This window comes from Juglans microcarpa x Juglans regia, chromosome 3D (assembly GCF_004785595.1).
Source record: "Juglans microcarpa x Juglans regia isolate MS1-56 chromosome 3D, Jm3101_v1.0, whole genome shotgun sequence".
NCBI lineage: Eukaryota > Viridiplantae > Streptophyta > Magnoliopsida > Fagales > Juglandaceae > Juglans > Juglans microcarpa x Juglans regia.
The window spans coordinates 19625670-19643529 of NC_054598.1; the positions used below are offsets into that span (position 1 = coordinate 19625670).

The 17860-nt window shown below is 35.4% G+C and overlaps 2 protein-coding genes across 4 annotated transcripts; both read right to left on the reverse strand.

Moving 5' to 3' along the window:
* Positions 1–5776: 5776 nt before the first annotated feature.
* On the reverse strand, positions 5777–9726 carry LOC121255763 (phytosulfokine receptor 1). Its single transcript, XM_041156258.1, has 2 exons — positions 9473–9726; positions 5777–9299 (listed from the first exon to the last, which is right to left on the reverse strand). Exon 2 carries the CDS (start codon positions 9192–9194, stop codon positions 6141–6143), a length of 3054 nt encoding a protein of 1017 aa, XP_041012192.1. The 5' UTR covers positions 9195–9299; positions 9473–9726; the 3' UTR covers positions 5777–6140.
* Positions 9727–11660: 1934 nt separating this feature from the next.
* On the reverse strand, positions 11661–16866 carry LOC121255834 (myb family transcription factor PHL7-like). 3 transcript variants are annotated; one of them, XM_041156369.1, is made up of 7 exons: positions 16407–16866; positions 14565–14784; positions 13768–13844; positions 13563–13605; positions 13324–13372; positions 12974–13043; positions 11661–12438 (listed from the first exon to the last, which is right to left on the reverse strand). In XM_041156369.1, exons 2-7 carry the CDS (start codon positions 14689–14691, stop codon positions 11905–11907), a joined length of 900 nt encoding a protein of 299 aa, XP_041012303.1. In that variant the 5' UTR covers positions 14692–14784; positions 16407–16866; the 3' UTR covers positions 11661–11904. The 3 variants fall into 3 exon arrangements, with proteins under 3 accessions (XP_041012303.1, XP_041012302.1, XP_041012301.1); XM_041156368.1 differs by having other exon boundaries at positions 13324–13381; positions 14565–14806; positions 16407–16862; XM_041156367.1 differs by having other exon boundaries at positions 13324–13381; positions 16407–16860.
* Between the last annotated feature and the right edge of the window lie 994 nt (positions 16867–17860).

Below are 17860 nucleotides of genomic sequence, written 5' to 3' on the forward strand. Positions count from 1 at the left end.
CAATATGACATGGTTTCATTACGTAGAAAAGATGTTGAACTATAGGTAATTAAGGGCGGATTGTCAGTAGAACATGAATCAATTGAAGTGTCCAGAGAGGATGAGGGCAACTAGTCCATCAAAACTAATAGTGAATGATAGTTGTTTATGTATAAGTATCGTTGTTGTAAAAATAATAACATTTTTGTGAATAATAATTTATTATAGTTTAAAATAGATGTCTCTCAAACGCAAAGCAACTCATGTGCCATCTCCATCCATTACCGACTCTCCAATTGGTTTGTCTGCCACGAATTGTGGGCCAACATCACCAGACCCAGGACAAGGTTGGTTGCATAGAAACTTGATTTTATGTGATGATGTAAATAATAGTGTTTTAAAAATAAAATAATTTTTTTGATATTATGTACTTTAATTACTATATAGCTGTTGTAAGCCATCACCGAGGTTGAGGTGCTACTAAGGTTTCTATATAGAGAAAGTAATGAAAGCGGAAAAAATTAAAGTTGATAGTCCTAATGATCATACCGGTATCTCTGGAGATTCGACAGCTTGGCTTACTTCCTATGTTGTACCATTACTCGCACATATGCACCGATAGCTAAAATTCTCCAAGATGTGTTAGATCACTTCAAAAATCGTTGCCTAATAATAAGTTACTTAGAAAACAATTAAGTATAACTTGTTATTTAATTTATAATTAGTTTGTATTTGGACTAATCGTTTGTAATTTTTTCAAGGATGAGTTTGAACTTAATTTTGGCCTGTGAGAGGATTGACTAACGGTTGATGAGCTTATATCCAATGCATTTCGGAGGTACAAAGGTAGATATCATGCACACTATCAGAAGTTTAGCAGTACAACATAGGCGCATCAAAATCCATTCCAAGACATGTCACCAAACGAATGTGAGAAGTTTTATGATATGTTTGAAGATCTCGCATATCAGGTAATTTCGCTGCTAACTTTCTTTATGGTATATGTTAGATGCATTAAACAAATATAGTAACAATGTTATTTCTTTTTTTTAGCAACGGAGTATTATCAACAAAGCAAATAGAACAAATTTAATGATACATCATCATGCGGATTCTAGATCCTTTCATCGACTATCAAAAAAATTGGTAACGTTACACTAGTCCCCGTTAAATATTAACATATTAAAATTTGTGATTGAAGTTATAATATAAATTTTTCTTTTGCTGGAACAAGATAGTCCTGCTAACTATAAACTGATCCAATTGTATGCTAAATCACATACAACTCGTAATGGTGTTTGGACCAGCCTCGAAGCATAAACAAATTATGTAAGTTTAATTTTTTTTATTTGTATTGTCTAATATTTTTTTTTTGTGATAGTAACGGACCAAATTCCATTTATTAAGGAGGACATACAAAGTTGACTAAAAAACAAGCCAGTTACAAACGTTAATAGCTTCCCAGCACACTTCGGTAACTGACATGGTCTAGTCTAGACGGCAGATCTCTAAAGACTTAAGTCTAAGAGATAGCATAACTCTGTCCACGACAGAGTTAACAATAACTGAGTGACAAAATCTTTTACCCTGACTAAGTGGAGTAGGGTGCACCAACCCCACCATAAGCACCACCTAAGTAGACGGGGAGACCACTCCATTCGAACTAAGGTCCGAAAGTACTATTTTTTAAATTTTTATTTTTCCAAAAAGTAAATACTGGACACGAAATAAAATACAATGGAAAAACACTGTAAAAATGAAAAAATAGTGCTCTGAGAGGTTGTTATGGAGCATGTAGTACACGTGCCACTCTGGGAGAAAAACTGACGGTCAATCTTGGAAGTCCCAGACTCATAGGGCCCAGAAATGCCTTGTGTGTCGTCGACAAAGGGCTTCCTAGTGGCGCGTGAGAGACACGTGTCGAACGTCTCCGAGATACTGGTCTATGGATGCCGAAGGTTCCAGATCTGCGATTCTCCCTTATTTGGCTAGAAAAACACAAAAAAAAAAAATACAAAAAACACTAAATGGAACACTACACAGAGGGGGAGAGAGGGAGGGAGGGGGAAGGGAGCCGAAACTCCCACCCCTTCTAGTCGGATCTGTAGTGAAGGTTTAGAAAGAATGGAGAATGTTTTTTCCTAGAGAGAGGCCCTTATGCCAAAAATTTGAGACGTTCGATATTTTTATCATTTATACTATCTCTAATGATTTTTTTTAATAGGGCAAGATGGTATCACTTTTGGAAAATGTTGCGACTCCATCTATTGATTCATCTGTGAATGATGTTCAGATCTTTTCTAATATTCTTGGACCACGTTCTAGTTATTTGAGGGCTTAGGACGTTGCGTGAAACCTTCCTCAATATCATATTCTTCTCAAGTCAAATCGAATAACAATTCTCTAGAATTAGAGGAAGCAAGACTCAAGATTGAACATTTGAGGTCCAAGCAATGAAAGTTGCAAACTCAATTAGATCAAGTAGCGGATATAGAAGCGACATTAGAAGAAAACATGTAGAAGAAGCTAGAAATTCAATCCCAAAAAATGTTCGAACATTGGCAATTAGTGAAGTTCCAAAACTCTATGCAACCACCATCCTAGAACTTATTTTCTTTAGTTGTCTTTTGACTTATTCTGACTTGATACAACATTTGAACAATTGTGATGTTTTAATTACAATATTTAATATTAGTTTCTTATTTTGAATTTATAGCTTACTATATCATGAATACCATTTGAACGTAAAATACCCAGTTCGAACGATAATTTACAATTTATTACCCTTTGAATACATTTTCGTTGTCGTTCGAACTACCAATCAAAAATCATTTGAATGAACTGAGAATTGTCAATCCTGCTCGAATAGACTAATTGTTTGTTTGAACAGACTGCATGTTTGAACATTCGAACAAATACTAATTTGTTGGAATAAATTTTCCATCATTCGAATGTATTGTACAACGTTCGAACAAAAATATCGAACCAACCATTCGAACAACTTTTTTCAATTAAAACGTTTGTCAATTGTGTTTGATCAAATTCTGTTTGTTCGAACATAAATAAATTGTTCGAACACTCACTCCATTCGAACATTATTAAATAAACCTACTTCGTTCAAATCAAATTTTGATAACGTTTGAATAGATACCCGACCGTCCGAACAATACTTGTTCCATTCAAAAGATTTTTTGGGACAAAAAAAACGTTTCATTCCTAAAAAGATTTGCGTTCAAACGTGTTTGGCCAGATTTCATCCCTAAAAATATATTTTGGGATGACAATCAAATTTCATCTCCAAAAACCTTTTGGGCTAAAATGGAGACGAAATATATTCTCTTTTGAGGCGAAAATGGCATTTTTTTTGGGATGAAATTTTTTGTCTCAAAAAATGCATTCTCTTGCCGTGTATAGACATGATTAAGTAAGAAAAAATTTATTTAAAATCTCAATTATAGCATTATATGTTTAATGTGATATGAAAATATCTAGATTTAATTACATGAAACTTGCTAAACTAGCTAACAAACTAGAATGAAAGATGACATTCTAAAAGATCACTTTACATAAAGAAAATAAATTCTAAATATTTCATTCCATGAAACATTATCGTAAAAAATCTGAAACGTGTATGTAACAAATTATTGAGATCTAATTTTATATATAGTTATGTTTTTATGATTTTTTTAGTCTTTCTTATTTTACATAAATATGCCACACGGAAAAAAAAAAGTTAGCCAATAAAAAAGATTGTTGTTCCGCCATTGATGATAAACTCCGAAATCAATTAGAAACTTTTTATCTTTTTTGAGAAATTCTATTTGCAATCCCCACTTGGGAAATGTATTTGCAGATCTTTCATTAAATAAATAAAAAATATCATTTTAAGAGAGATATTTTTGTAATTTTAAAAAATTTTAAAGATAAAATTACCTAGACTTGTATTATAATCTCCAAATGAGGATTGTACATAATATTGCTCATCTTTTCTATAAGTTTAACCTAATGACAGATTATGTAACTTTCTTGAATGATAACACGTACAGATGAAGATAGGATGATGTGGTTTATAACACTTATTGTTATTTAATAATATAACGGGATAGTTGAACTTGATGATGTGATTTCATAGAAATAAAGTACCATAGATTGAAATTTACATAGTCCTTGTCGTAAAGCTGAGTGATGCGCAACAATAACTAAATTTATTAAATAAAAGTATTCTATACAACAAAACTAAATTACCTTCAGCTATATATTATGCAATAGATAAAATATTTAAAAGAGTATCGATGCTAGTATTTTGAACTGCATTTAATATTTAATAATATTTATAAATTGTTTGGTTGTAAAACTGAAAAATATAAGCTGATAAAACGAAAAGAAAAAAGAAAATAAGTTATTTAATCAATACATTTTTTATACAATTAATTATAATTTTAAATAAAAAAATGCATACTATTTTTATTTAATAAGTATGAGTTGATGAAAAATAGCATCTAATTTTCATACACTAATACCATTATCGTAAATGAAGTGGTTTCATAAGAGCAAAGATTCATGCTCTTGAGAATTGGAAAATGCTAGTATGACTGTCCATCAAACGTGCTCACTCATGTATTTTATTTATATATTTTTATTTTTTCATAATGATTAAGGTATTGATTATTAGTGAATTTGTATTTTTAATTTATTTATTCTTAATGATTAAGGATGTTTAAAAATGTTTAAATAAAAACAAAATCATATTTAGGCCCTGTTTGGATACAAATTTCATTTCATATTATCTCATCATTACAACTTTTCTAAATTTCTACACAATATATAATAAATAATTCAACTTTTTTAAATTCCAAAACAAAAATAATATTAAAAAATAATATTCTAACAATATCTCATATCATATCATCTGAAACTATCTCATATCATATCATCTCATCTCACTATACAAACTAGCCCTTAATATGCACCCTACCATTGTCCTGAGAATTATATGCAACTTTAGAAAGACTTTCCAGATAGAAGGGTAAACTTTCATAACCTGAAGGGAAAGGAATGTACGCTTTATCACTTGGGAGGGAATAGAGGCAATGATGAGAGTATACTCGACTTTGTGTCAAATCTAAAAGGCTTTTGTTCTCTGCTTGGTTTTCCATCCTTTTCCCAACAGAATAGATGGTTACTGTTGTGTAAATCAGTGGCTGTCTGCATTGTAGTTGCTGTCCGAATTTGATGGCCTCCAAGATTCAAGGGCTTTGCCCCAAACAGAAGCAAAACAAACAAAAAAGCATGGTAGCAGAGACAACCTTGCAAGCAAGGCAAGGCAGAACACAAAGTCGACCCCAAAAAATAAGAAGCAGGCATTGAAAAATCACTGAGACATTTGAATGAAAAAGAAAAAGCACAAAGAAGTGCAATAAAATCAATGCATGCATGTATCTTCAATGAAGAGGACTGGACAACAATTTTCCAAAATCCAGTAAGTAGCAATGCACTCACCAGCAAATTTCCAAAATCCATCTACAATTTAGCCTTTCCCTTTTATCCTCCTTGAATTTTAGTGTTGACAGATTCTATTTGTAGCTAACTGCTTAAACGAAAAAAAATGGGGACTTTCTGTTTCACTTTCTGGAAAGCCATCTACAACAAAAGGACTTGGAGAATCACAATAACTAAAATTGTGATACTGAACTCCAATAGGTATGGGACTATCAACCTTAATCCATTTACTCAAGATAGCCAGCTAACAATTTAACAAGGGGTATGGAAGCATATCTCCATACTGCACATCGCGATATGATCACAATTTAAACTTGTCATTCTTATATTAGCTATGCACTACTACAACAGAGTGAAACTTCAGAAGTTTTATTATTTATACATGTTTGAGAGGCTATATGTTCTCTTACAAGTGGAAGCAAAAAAAACTTAATCTCGGTAATCAGGCTTACAAATTTTGTTGCTTTTAGTTAGATACCTCTCTCTCCTACATGTACCAGAGAGAGAATTCTTGAGAACCAAAATATGTGGGGAAATATTTACAAAAGACGCCGTTAAGGTACAGAAACACCAATTTGTAGAGATAGCAATGGAACTTAGAAGGCGTATGGAGGCATATCTCCAGCTGTACAACCAGTGTTTCACTCAGCTACGTAAGAAAGCTAGATGTTGATATTGATGTTGTCAAGCCAAAAAACTAGCTGCTGGGTTGAAGGCCTCACCTTAGGGCTTCCACTTAAGCAAAGGCATGCAATCTCAAGCACCCACAACATCTCCCTATCATGCTGCTTATCATAAATGAATGGATCAAAAACCTCATTCTGGCGATTCTCTTTCTTCATCTGAAATACCCAAGAAATTAAATCCTGGGATCCTTTCGGCTTGCACATGTCCATGGGCCTTTTTCCAGTCAGAAGTTCCAGCAGAACTACCCCAAAACTATACACATCTCCCTTGTAAGTTGCAACAGAGGCTTGTCCATATTCAGGAGGGATGTAGCCTAGCGTCCCTACAAGATCAGTGGTGACATGAGTGTCATAGGGGAGTATAAGCCTTGCGAGACCAAAATCGGCTAAGTGGGCTTCAAATTTTCCATTTAAAAGAATGTTACTTGACTTTATATCTCTGTGAAGGATATGGGGCTCGCATGATTGGTGCAAATACGAAAGCCCCCTTGCTGCCCCTTGAGCAATTTGAAGCCTAGTATCCCAATCTAGGGAGGATGGGCCATCAAGTTTTTCATGTAACCAATAATCCAAGCTTCCGTTTTCCATGTAAGAGTATATTAAGAGCCTGTCATTTTTGTACATGCAATACCCTTGAAGATGTACGAGATTTGGATGCTGAGCTCTTGAGAGGGCTTCGACTTCAGCACGAAATTCTCTGTCCATCTGACCACAGTCACCAGAGAGACGTTTGATTGCAACTTTCTGACCATCAGGGAGGGTGGCTCTGTAAACCAGACCAAATCCCCCACAGCCAATGATGTTTGCTTGGTCAAAATTGTTGGTAGATTTCAGAAGGTCATCAAGGGACAGCTCTTTATTATTCTCCATGTTTTGGAACAAAACCACTAATCTTGACCCAAGGTCATCCAAATCTTTACCGTTTGTGTCAGCATCCTCTCTCTCGGGATCAATCTCTCTTCGGCTAGTTGCCCGCAACACAATCATGATCATAAGGACAAAAAGGAAAGTTGTTCCAGAAACAACCCCAATAGCAATTCCAATGATAGGTCCTCTGTTTGTTCCTGAATTTTGTGACAATCTAGGCCTTCCTTGCTCTACTGATGGATGACAAGAGGATCCACAAAAGTTATTACCTTCAAAGCTTGAATTTGGGAATGTTTGAAACTGGCCTCCTGAAGGGATCTCCCCACTTAGATGATTGCTCGCAACGTTAAACTTGGACAAAAAGCTGAGTTTTTCCAATTCAGGTGGTATTATCCCTGTAAGATTGTTGTGAGACAAATCCAGAGTCTCTAAGCTTCTCATCCCCGATAAATTGCTTGGAATTTTTCCAGACAAATCATTAAATTTCAAATCCAAAATATGGAGCCTTTTCAGTTTGCCAAACTCTGGCCAGAGTGTTCCACTAAGATTGTTGTGACTTAGGTCCAGTGTTGGTGGAAAGCTCGAAACTTGATTATACTGCAATCCTCTTGCACTCACATTCCTCTTCAAGAAAAAAGGGAAATCTGGGGAAGGTTCCTCCAATGAGATATTCCCGTACATGAGACTCTCTAAACTTGTTATGTCTTTTGGAATTTCCCCAGTAAATGAGTTGTTTGATAGGTCCAAGTAAAAGAGATATTGAAAGTTGCCAAACCACTCTGGGATTGCTCTGCCCAACCGGTTCCATGATAAATCCAACAACCGCAATTTGGTACAACTGCTCAACCATTGTGGAATTGAACCAGTGAGTCTACAATTTGCAATAATGAGAACTTCAAGGTTTTCAAATTGCAGATTAGGATCAGCCGGCAATTCCTCATCATGGAAGTTCAGGGTCAGGACCAAAGCGGTTAGGTTCCTGCATTGCTGTAGGATTGAAAGGGCAGACGAAAGATTTGAGAGACTGGAATTGGAGAGTGAGAGGTAAGAGAGACTCTGAAATGTCTTGAAGCTTTCTGGGATTTCGCCACTGAAGTTGTTCCGGGCAAGATTTATGTTGCTCAAAAGTCGACAAGAGGGAAGATTAGCAGGCACAGGCCCAGTGAACCGATTAGAACCTAAATCAAGAGAGGCCAAACTAGCCATTTCTGGACAATTAAGATTAATTGGACCCTCCAAGGAATTGTTCCTCAAATTAAGCAAAGTGAGACTGGATGAATTGGACAAGGACGGTGGTATCTGACCAGTGAAATAGTTTGTATGGGAGACAAAATCCTCTAACATTGTGAGGTCATAGAAATCATCTGGGATACTTCCTGTAAAGCCATTAGAGGATATATCCAAACGAAGAAGGTTAGTAAGGTTACCGATTCCCCTGCTTAGCTGACCAGAAAGCTTGTTGTCTTGAACACCCAACCGCTTCAATCTCTTTAGTCCATATATATCATCAGACAACCCACCAGTGAGATAATTCGTGCCGAGATAGAGGTTCTCCAATGAGCTACAATTCCCCAGACCCGGTGGAAGATTACCAGAGAAGTCGTTTACGGCTAGATTCAGAACCTGAATTCGCGTTGAATTATGGCAGATGCCAGCGGGAATAGAACCTTTCAAGCCGTTCTGAGATAAGTCGATGGACTGGATTGAAGGTAAATCAATGCTTGCTGGAATCGGCCCTGAAAATCTGTTAGAGCTCAAGTCCAGGGCCTCTAAATTCGGCAAATGAAACAGTGAAACAGGAAGCGAGTCTCGGAGGAAATTTAGCGAGAGATTGAGTGTTCGGAGCTGTTCCAAGTTGCCTAATGATTCAGAGAGTCTACCATTTATTCTTCTACTGTGGAGCTCCAACTTAACAACTCTATTGTAATCGATAGGGTCGTTCAAACTGAGGGAGGAGGAAGATTGGCAAGTGACGCCTGACCAAACACAGCAATCAGAAGAATTGGTGCCCCAACCCTCGATTACCGATTCCAAACCCTTCAAGAAATCCTCCAACGCCGACAGGTCATTTGGATTGCACGTCATGTTCTGGGAATTCAGAAGGCGGGATTGGAAGCAGAAGCAGAGAAGAATAATCATCAACCAGAAACCTTGAGCACCCATATTTGAAAGAGCACACCGACAAGAGAGAGAGAGAGAGGGAATGAACAATCAAGTGGCAGCAAAACCCTTTTCCAGAATCAAGATATCAAGAGTTGTATCGATTGTCTGGACCATTTCGGTTGAGAAGCAAAATTAAGCAGCAGATACAACCCAACCCAAGTACAGAGACGGGGGAAAAAAAAACGATGAATGGAAGAGAGCTTTATATCAAAGTAATGGGTTTTGCATCTTGTGAAAACAATAAAGAGAAAAGAAGAGAAAAAGGGAAAGTAGCACACCTGTCGGATATAGAAATGGAATAGGCAAAAGGGGAAATCGGTGGCTCTGACTTTAACACGCTTGTGGGTCTGGACTCTGAAAGAGAGATGTTTCTCTTTCTCTTCCAGTTGTTGTATCTTTCTCTGTCTAAAAGAGCCTGCTTTAGAGGAGATTCTTTTTTGTAGCAGCCAAAGCAGTTGGGACTACAGAGAATGAGAGAGAGAGGGAAAACTGTAGACAGGAAGGGGCAAATTCAAAAGGCCAGTAAGATATAGGGAAGTAGCGTGAGCTTCGAAGATGTATTAAGTAGGATGGTGGAGCCTGTTGTGGTGAGAGAGAAGTCAAATCGGTGGTTGGCAACACGTGTACTGTATATTATAAGTAATGTTATATACACTATACAAATATTGTATAATTATTTTAAAAATAAATAAATAAATATAAAATTTATATAAAAAATAATAATTTTTTAATAATAAATCTTACTATTTTTTAAAATAATTGCACGGTACTTGCACACTTTACAATTGCATATAATATTACTAGAATCTAAATTAAAAGTCTCATAACATGATATTCTTGTATAATATATTAGAAAATAAATTCAATCAACCAAAAGTAATCATGTAATTTAATTAAAAATAAATTTAATTTTATAAAAATGTTATAAGTAATTAGAAACAATTTAATCATGTAACCATATACTTGTTATGGGATCCACTATAGTATTATGTTATGTATATTGGAAGTAGATTTTTTCTATTTTAAACGTCTATTATTAAAGTACATAATATATAAAACTATTTAAGATATAAATATGATAAAAAAAAATCAATAAGCATTAGGCTGTTTTTTTCTTCTGCTTATGTAATAAAACGGTGACCCCTCCATTGTTGACAAAAATATATATTGCTCACTAATTACGGCATTTATATATTTGTTAAATGTAAAGTTATTCCAATCCCACTACGGCTGTACTGGTCTACCTGCCATCATGAAAAATTGAAAATTATGCCTTCTTTTTTCTTTTCTTTTTTAACTTTTTATTAATCAATCAGAAAAGTACTTGAAACTTGTTACTTAAGATTTTGATTGGTCTCGTTTAATTACGCAATTTAGATGCAACGAGATGGAATGTTTTATCGAAAAAATTTGAGATTTGAAAAAATTTGAATTATTTATTATATTTTGTGTGGAAGTTTGAGCAAATTGTAATGATGAGATGAGATAATTTGATTTTGTGTAACCAAACCAGTCGTCTTCATTCTAAACTAAATTCATTTTAATTTTAATTATTTTTATCTAATTTTTTTTTCCTTAAATGATATGGTTTTAATAATAAAAAAAAATTGGGATCCAATTAGTCTCATTGTACTATTCCGAAAAAATATAAAAAGTATTAATTTTGGTAGTTGTGAGAAAAGTCTAAAATGATTATTAATTGGAGGATAGAAATAGAAATTGGATTTCCTTCTGTGTATATATATATATATATATATATATATATATAATTATTTATATTTTGTAGATTTGACTGGCGCTGCAGCGAATTTGTCACATATTTTAGTGGGAAATGAAAGAGAAAGAAACTAAAGTCCAAGGAGAAAATGCTAAATAATTTTTAAAGTCAGCCGTATAGGTTAGCCTATAATAAATAAATAATAACAAAAAGAAGTTTGCCGTTTAAAAACCAGAGTCTACAAACCCATAATTATTGACCAAAATCTTGCCAATTGTCCAACACCAATTTTTCTCGACGATCCTTCCGGAAAACAAAGAACGCGGAAGATGCTCTCCCAACAGTCAACGAAAAACAAACCCATTTTTTTATTTAATTTCTTTTTATTGGTACCCAAGATAAAGTTCTCTCTAATTTCAGCGGTTCACAGTCTTGCAGAAATGAGTTTTTCACAAGTGCACATCCATGATTTCAAGTAATGCGGTTATTTTTGCGTACTCTTTTATGCATTTCACTAATAAAAATTGATTGCGTCATTTTTTTTAATATAAAATAACTACTTTAGTCAATCACATCAATAAAATATGTAAGGATTACGTAAAACTAACTGTATATAACAAAATTCAGAAAATAACATCACTTTACAAAAATACATTCGTCTCAAAATATTGTTATGAAATATATTATAAAATGTGATGTGTGTATATCATTATTCGTTGGCCATGCCTACAGTCCTTTGCTGTATTTCATTTGAATGGTAAGGGATTAATATTTCATTTATTAGAAATCTGGGTGTTCCATGTTACAAGTAGCACCTGATGATTGAATCAAATCCCAACATCTGTTTACAACAATTCTCTGAATTTAATAAAACATCATCTCTTATGGAAATGTCTCCATGCTGAAACTTAATCATACCAGAACATTAGTGATAAAGAGTTCTTTGACTAAAGACACTACAGACAACAAAAAAATTAAAAATAAAAATGTTAATCAGTTTGCCCCAAACTTTTCCATGTGATCTTCATTCCTGATTGATATACCCGATGAAGGTTCAAACTGCTCTCTGGACAGAAAAATGGAGTGTTGCTGCTCGTACGAGGGGCAACTCGACTCAAGTATCTGATGTGGAAGCACCATTTCTGGTTTAGCATATGCTCCACCCACAAGGACTCTTTGCTTCTTAATCAAACTTTCACCTTTGGGACTCTCGGCTGGGGAACTGAGATGGCAACCAGAATCTGGAGTCAATGGTTCATGGTGAGATGAGAAAGATTCATCAATGGAAAGGCTGGCAGGGGCACGTTCCTTGGCAGCCTTGTCTTGTAGGGGACCCTCGGAGGTTGGGGCAGGGGTTGCTGGGTCAGTCTTATTGTCAGAATCAGGGCAATTGTCACCTGATGCTGGACCTGGGACCCCAGAACCAGATGTTTCTGAAACAACTCCACCAAGTCGTTGTTGCTCCTCGATTATCTTCTTCAAGTATTTGCCCTGGGCTTCTATCCGTAACTGTAGCTGCCTCTGAACCTGTTATGCTTGAAAATATGCAGAAATTACAGGTTTGGTGAGAGTTGACAAATTAAGACTCCAACATGTCCCATTGCACTAGGGCACCAAGAACAAAAATGAAAAAGACTAATTGCATCCCTGTCCCATTCTCCGACTCCAATTTACTTAAGTAGAATAGGTCACATGCTCTCTCTTTCCCTCAGAAAAGCTAGATTAAGGGGATCATAAGAAAGATAATGATGAAAGAAAAACTAAATCAGTAGCTTATACTTGATTTTTTTTTTTTTTGAACCGGGTGTCCAAGAACAGCATCCCGACTAATCCTGGGGGTGCACAGACCCTCGGTAAGAAGTTTCCCGCAAATGCACCTCGGGTAATTCAAGGGAAAAATCCCCCAGTCCGATGGCCCCTAGAGATTGTTTGCACCCAAAGAGATTTGAACCTTAGACCTGGGAGGAGCATACCCCCAAGCCCAAGGCCTTTACCACTTGAGCCAACCCATAAGGGTTAAGCTTATACTTAATTTGATACTAGTAACAACGAGAAAACATGCCTCTAATTGCTCATGCAGTCGCTTCTGCACCTCCATCTGCAGCTTGAGGGCTTCATTTATTTGCATCCCACTGCAGAAAGGAAGAACACTTTCTTTCTCATACCAAGCAGCCAAATAACAAGCCATTTTGACAGTCAGATGTTATCGGATGTAATCATAATTTGAAAAATTTTATGTCCATATGTCTTGAACACTTGAGAACATCGAACAGGAAAGGAAAATAATAAATGATTCCAACGATATAAATGGAAATCTTGCATCCAGAATGTGGGAGCTGTTACTGTTTAATAACCTACTAAATGAGTATATTATGGCATGAACGACATGGTAAAACTGACAGCTGTACTTACGATGAACCATCCAAACTTGAAAGCATATCCCCAGTTTCTTTCTTATCAGCTTTTTTCCCTTGCATCAAAATTTAAGAATAAGTGAAAAAAATAATGTGAGGCAGCTATGATCATTGATCATACATCTTCCCTATGGTTATCATCACAGAGAACCTGCCCTATACACTGGTCAATCAGAACATAGTTGCCATCATTGATGTAATAAATGAACATTGAACAAAAGAAATCGGTTAACCTACCATCTGATGATGAGTCCGGGAGATATTTTGCAAGCCGGTATTTCTGGATGCATCACAAAAACAGAGTCAAAAAAAGTGTCAGATGACAATGAATTTTAACATACGAATTCCTCAAACCCATCCACAAACATTCCGGGAAAAAAATCAAGTATGAGATAAATGGAAGAAGGAATTTTTGCATAGCACAGAATCAATTTTTATATACCTGTAAATGGCTTTTGACATGATATATTGTTAGACCTTGAACACCCATTACTCTGAGGACACCTTTGGGTGTAGCCCCTGGAAACAGAACCCAGAAAGAAAAAGAAGAAAACCATTTACAACAATTCCAATATTCACAAATAATAATTAGCATAGGATTTGGTGAGTTTATCCATTGAATTTTGGTACTCCTTCAAGAGAAATTTAGGACCATTTGATTAGATTTTTATGCAATTCACACATTCTTCCTCTGTAACATTTTATATGAACAACCTAGCACCACGACCTAGAAATGAGTTAAGGTACCTATTTTCCTCATAATCAACTTGTACACCGGATTAGATTTGTAAGAAATCATTCTGAGTTCATATTCCCCCTTTGGATAGTGACAACTTTGATATTTTAGAAAGAAAAGGGCATAAGTAGGGCTATTGCAGCCCTCGCTCAATGCGTGATGAATTCACACCGTACAACATTACTAGAACCCCAAAAAATGTTACTTCTGTTTGTTTCTCCTATCCTTTCCATCACTTTTAACTTACAAGAAGAGCCTGGCGTTCCCACTTATTGCGTTATAGCATCTAGCATTAGAAACTGATTCAAAATTGTAACAAAACAAAACTAGATATAGAAGTTAAAATGAGCAGTAGTAGACCCTATTAATACCAAATAATAGCCTGGCTAATTTACCAGATGGATCCTGCATCTTGCCAAATAAAGGTCACAGTTCAGAATTAGTAGAAATATGACAACAAACAACAAAACCTAATTAGGAATATAAAGGTTGAGATGACTCACGGTCAGGCCCACCAAGTTGTGCCACAGCATCAACAAAACGTTCATGAAGCTCATGTGTCCAACGCAAGCGTTGCTTCGAGGCAAGACTGGCGTTGTTGTGACTGTTTCCTCCAGTGATTGGGTCCATAGCACAATCTAAATACTGACCATGAACTAGCGAGTTTTTTTTGGACTAGGCTTGAATTATGAACACTCTTTGGCTGATACATCTATCATTTATCCTAAAACAAGAAGGCCAGAAGCTGTCAATAGCATGAAAGATAAAGAAAATTACAAGACATGTTGCAGCTTCCTAGAACACGAGGCTGGAAATATAAGAATGCTCCATAGAACAAAAACTCATGCCGAAGAGAATGAGGAAATTGTTCTTGAAATGACACATGTAACCAAGAACATTGGAATGTAAGCCATTAGCTTCATATTAAAAAGGCAGCAATTCCTCATTGCACAGATCTTGGAAATAATTTCAAGCATCATGATGAACTTAAAAGATATCTGGGAAATGAAGGTGCATGTGCATACTCATATCTGTGAATTAAACAAAGCAAGCAAGCTCAAGTAGTTGTAATTAAGGAAACTTTTTTTTTTTTTTTTTTATGTCAGGGAAGCTCTCCAAGGCAGGGCCCTTCGGACCCATCCTTGTAAAGTAAACCCCGGTCCCGTGCAAAAGGAAACTTTTCTTTATCGGTAGTTGTAATTAAGGAAATTCCCTTATTAATGTAGCAGTGAATCAGATCTGATAAAAGAATAAAAGATTTAGTAGAGAAAATACAATTATGGAAGGAAGCAATGCCCTCTTAAACAATATACCCTCGACAGTTATCACTCAACGTCTACTAGAAATAGTGACAGGACTCTATCTTTACATAAATTCTTAATATTCTTCTTGACAAATGTGTTCCATAGAATATCTCCATTTTAGACAGAAGCAACCAAAACAATATGAGTACTTAGATCACATGAATAATTTACCTCCAGAAGTTATTCTCCTCCAATATATTGAAAGGTATTAGTATGCCTAAGAGAATTGACACTTGCTCTACAGTTATATGATGAACATATTTAACTAACAAGTACCAACAAAAGATATGTATAGGACAACAAAACTACTCCATAATATATCTACAGTCACATATACACTGTAAACAAAGGCAACGACTTGTAAACTAGTTAAAACAAGATCCGTATCTAAGTACTCGACAGAAACTGTCTGAGACTCTTCAAGTTATAAACATAAACTTTCCTTTTTCTTCTTCTTTTTCCCATTTGTTTCAGTGTTTTCTTATTTTTCTCTAGGCCACTTTTTGGGAATGTTCAGTTTCGTTTGTTTAATTAATGAAGATTTGAAAATTCACTATCTATGCGTAGGTTAAAAGTTTAACCAAATCAGAATCCAATAGTCCTAAAGCCTTTTTTTTTATCAATGGTTGTGCCTTTACATCATGTCAAGGAAAATCCAATAGTTTAACCAAATTAGAATCAATGGTTGTGTCTATATGTCAAATGCCTTTACTTGGGATAAAGGAAAGAATAGCACGACAGAAAAATCCATTGAACTAAAAACATCAGAGCGTCCAAACATTTGACATATAGAGAACAATTAGGGTTTAAGAAACTTCCCACAAAAATTGACATGACAGATTAAATTCAGAGAGAAAGTCCTACAAACATCTTCCCTGTAAATATAGACGAAGAACAATGACGACATGACAAGAGAGAAACAGGTCAAAAAGTAAACGCAACAACCAAAGATTTTAGCAGTTAGAACTATATATTATTTCTGGTTGTATATGTATACGAAAATATATAAAGAGCCAGACACTACTGTGAGGAGAGACGTACCCAGATCTGCTGCATTCACCTCGGGAATCAAAGCCCCTCCTCCTTTCAACTCTCCCTCCCTCCTTCCTCTAACTGTACCGAAATTGAAAATACAAACGGGAATTCGACAAGAAATTATTCCCTCTAAGGGTATTAAAGGGAGCTGAAAAACGAGAAACAACAAAACCGATTCTTGACCAATAGCCACCCGAAGTCCGAGTCTTTGCTCTTTCCTCCTCGTTTAATTATCACCCTTTTCTGCTGGGTAGCTTTTTATTAATTAATTTAACTTTCCCTGTTCATATATACAACTTTGAATACAACAATAAATATTACCATAAAAAAAAACGATATAGATTAACGTAATTATAATCAAATTATACGTATCATATTTGTGGGAAAGTACGTAATTATTATCAAATCATGAAATTAAAAAGCAGTAAAATAATCGTTAAAAAAATCAGAGAGAGAGAGAGAGAGAGAAGCAGAGCGATGCATTAATGCGTGTGAGGATGATACAAAAAGGTTTACAATTCTTATTAGTTTAATTTGGACTGAAGTGATATTAACAAATTCATCATTACATAGTGATCGGCTTCGACGGAATCTGTGGAATAATATTCCGTTCCTTGTCCTAAACAAATCATAAGTATTCCGGCAATCTCGTCCTTTTCCCTCACCCTCATTCTGACAGAAAATTATGTTGTTTTTTTTTTTTTTTTTTTTGGACTATATTTCGTTGTGTTATGTCTTTCCATCCAATTGGGGAGTCATGAATGGATTGGATCATCAAAAAGCTCAAATGTCCTTTTTTGTGTTATGGTGGTCAGAGCAGCTGTTCAGCCACAATGTCTCGTGGGGAGAGAGCAGAATTCCTTGTTTTTTTTATGGAATCAATGGTAAACCTTTCTTAAACAAGTGGTATATACATTGGCCTAGTCAACTATTTCAGCCTCGGGGTATAAGAAATTCCAAGTGCACCATAGACCTTGATCATTTCGGCTCTTGGGTTGTTTTGGTTCGTCATTTTGCTTAAACACAAAAAGGCTGTGCATAAGAGTACAGCAGCTTGTATCAATGTGCCTGTTTTCCACTTGGAACAACCTCTCCCCTTCACTTTCACTTCACAGTTTAATTTCATCATGGCGGAGACTTGTCCAAATACCATGCACGTACCCATGCACAACATCAGGAAATTCTACTACTGTTTTGTCGTTTTCATGAGATACTCACTTCGATGTAATTTACTTTGCATGACTTCCATGTGTGCTCTCTCACGGCCTCATTGACTTCATATATAATTAATCACTGAAAATGGCATAATTCCGACCATATTGTACGTACGCAATTTGGTAATTTTTAGGCACCATATATAAGAGCACTAGCATTCGATTCATCAAATACTAATGAACTTCAAAATTTACCTTATTTTACGTTAAAATTGCTGCATTGGATTCATCAAAGAGTAAAAGTTG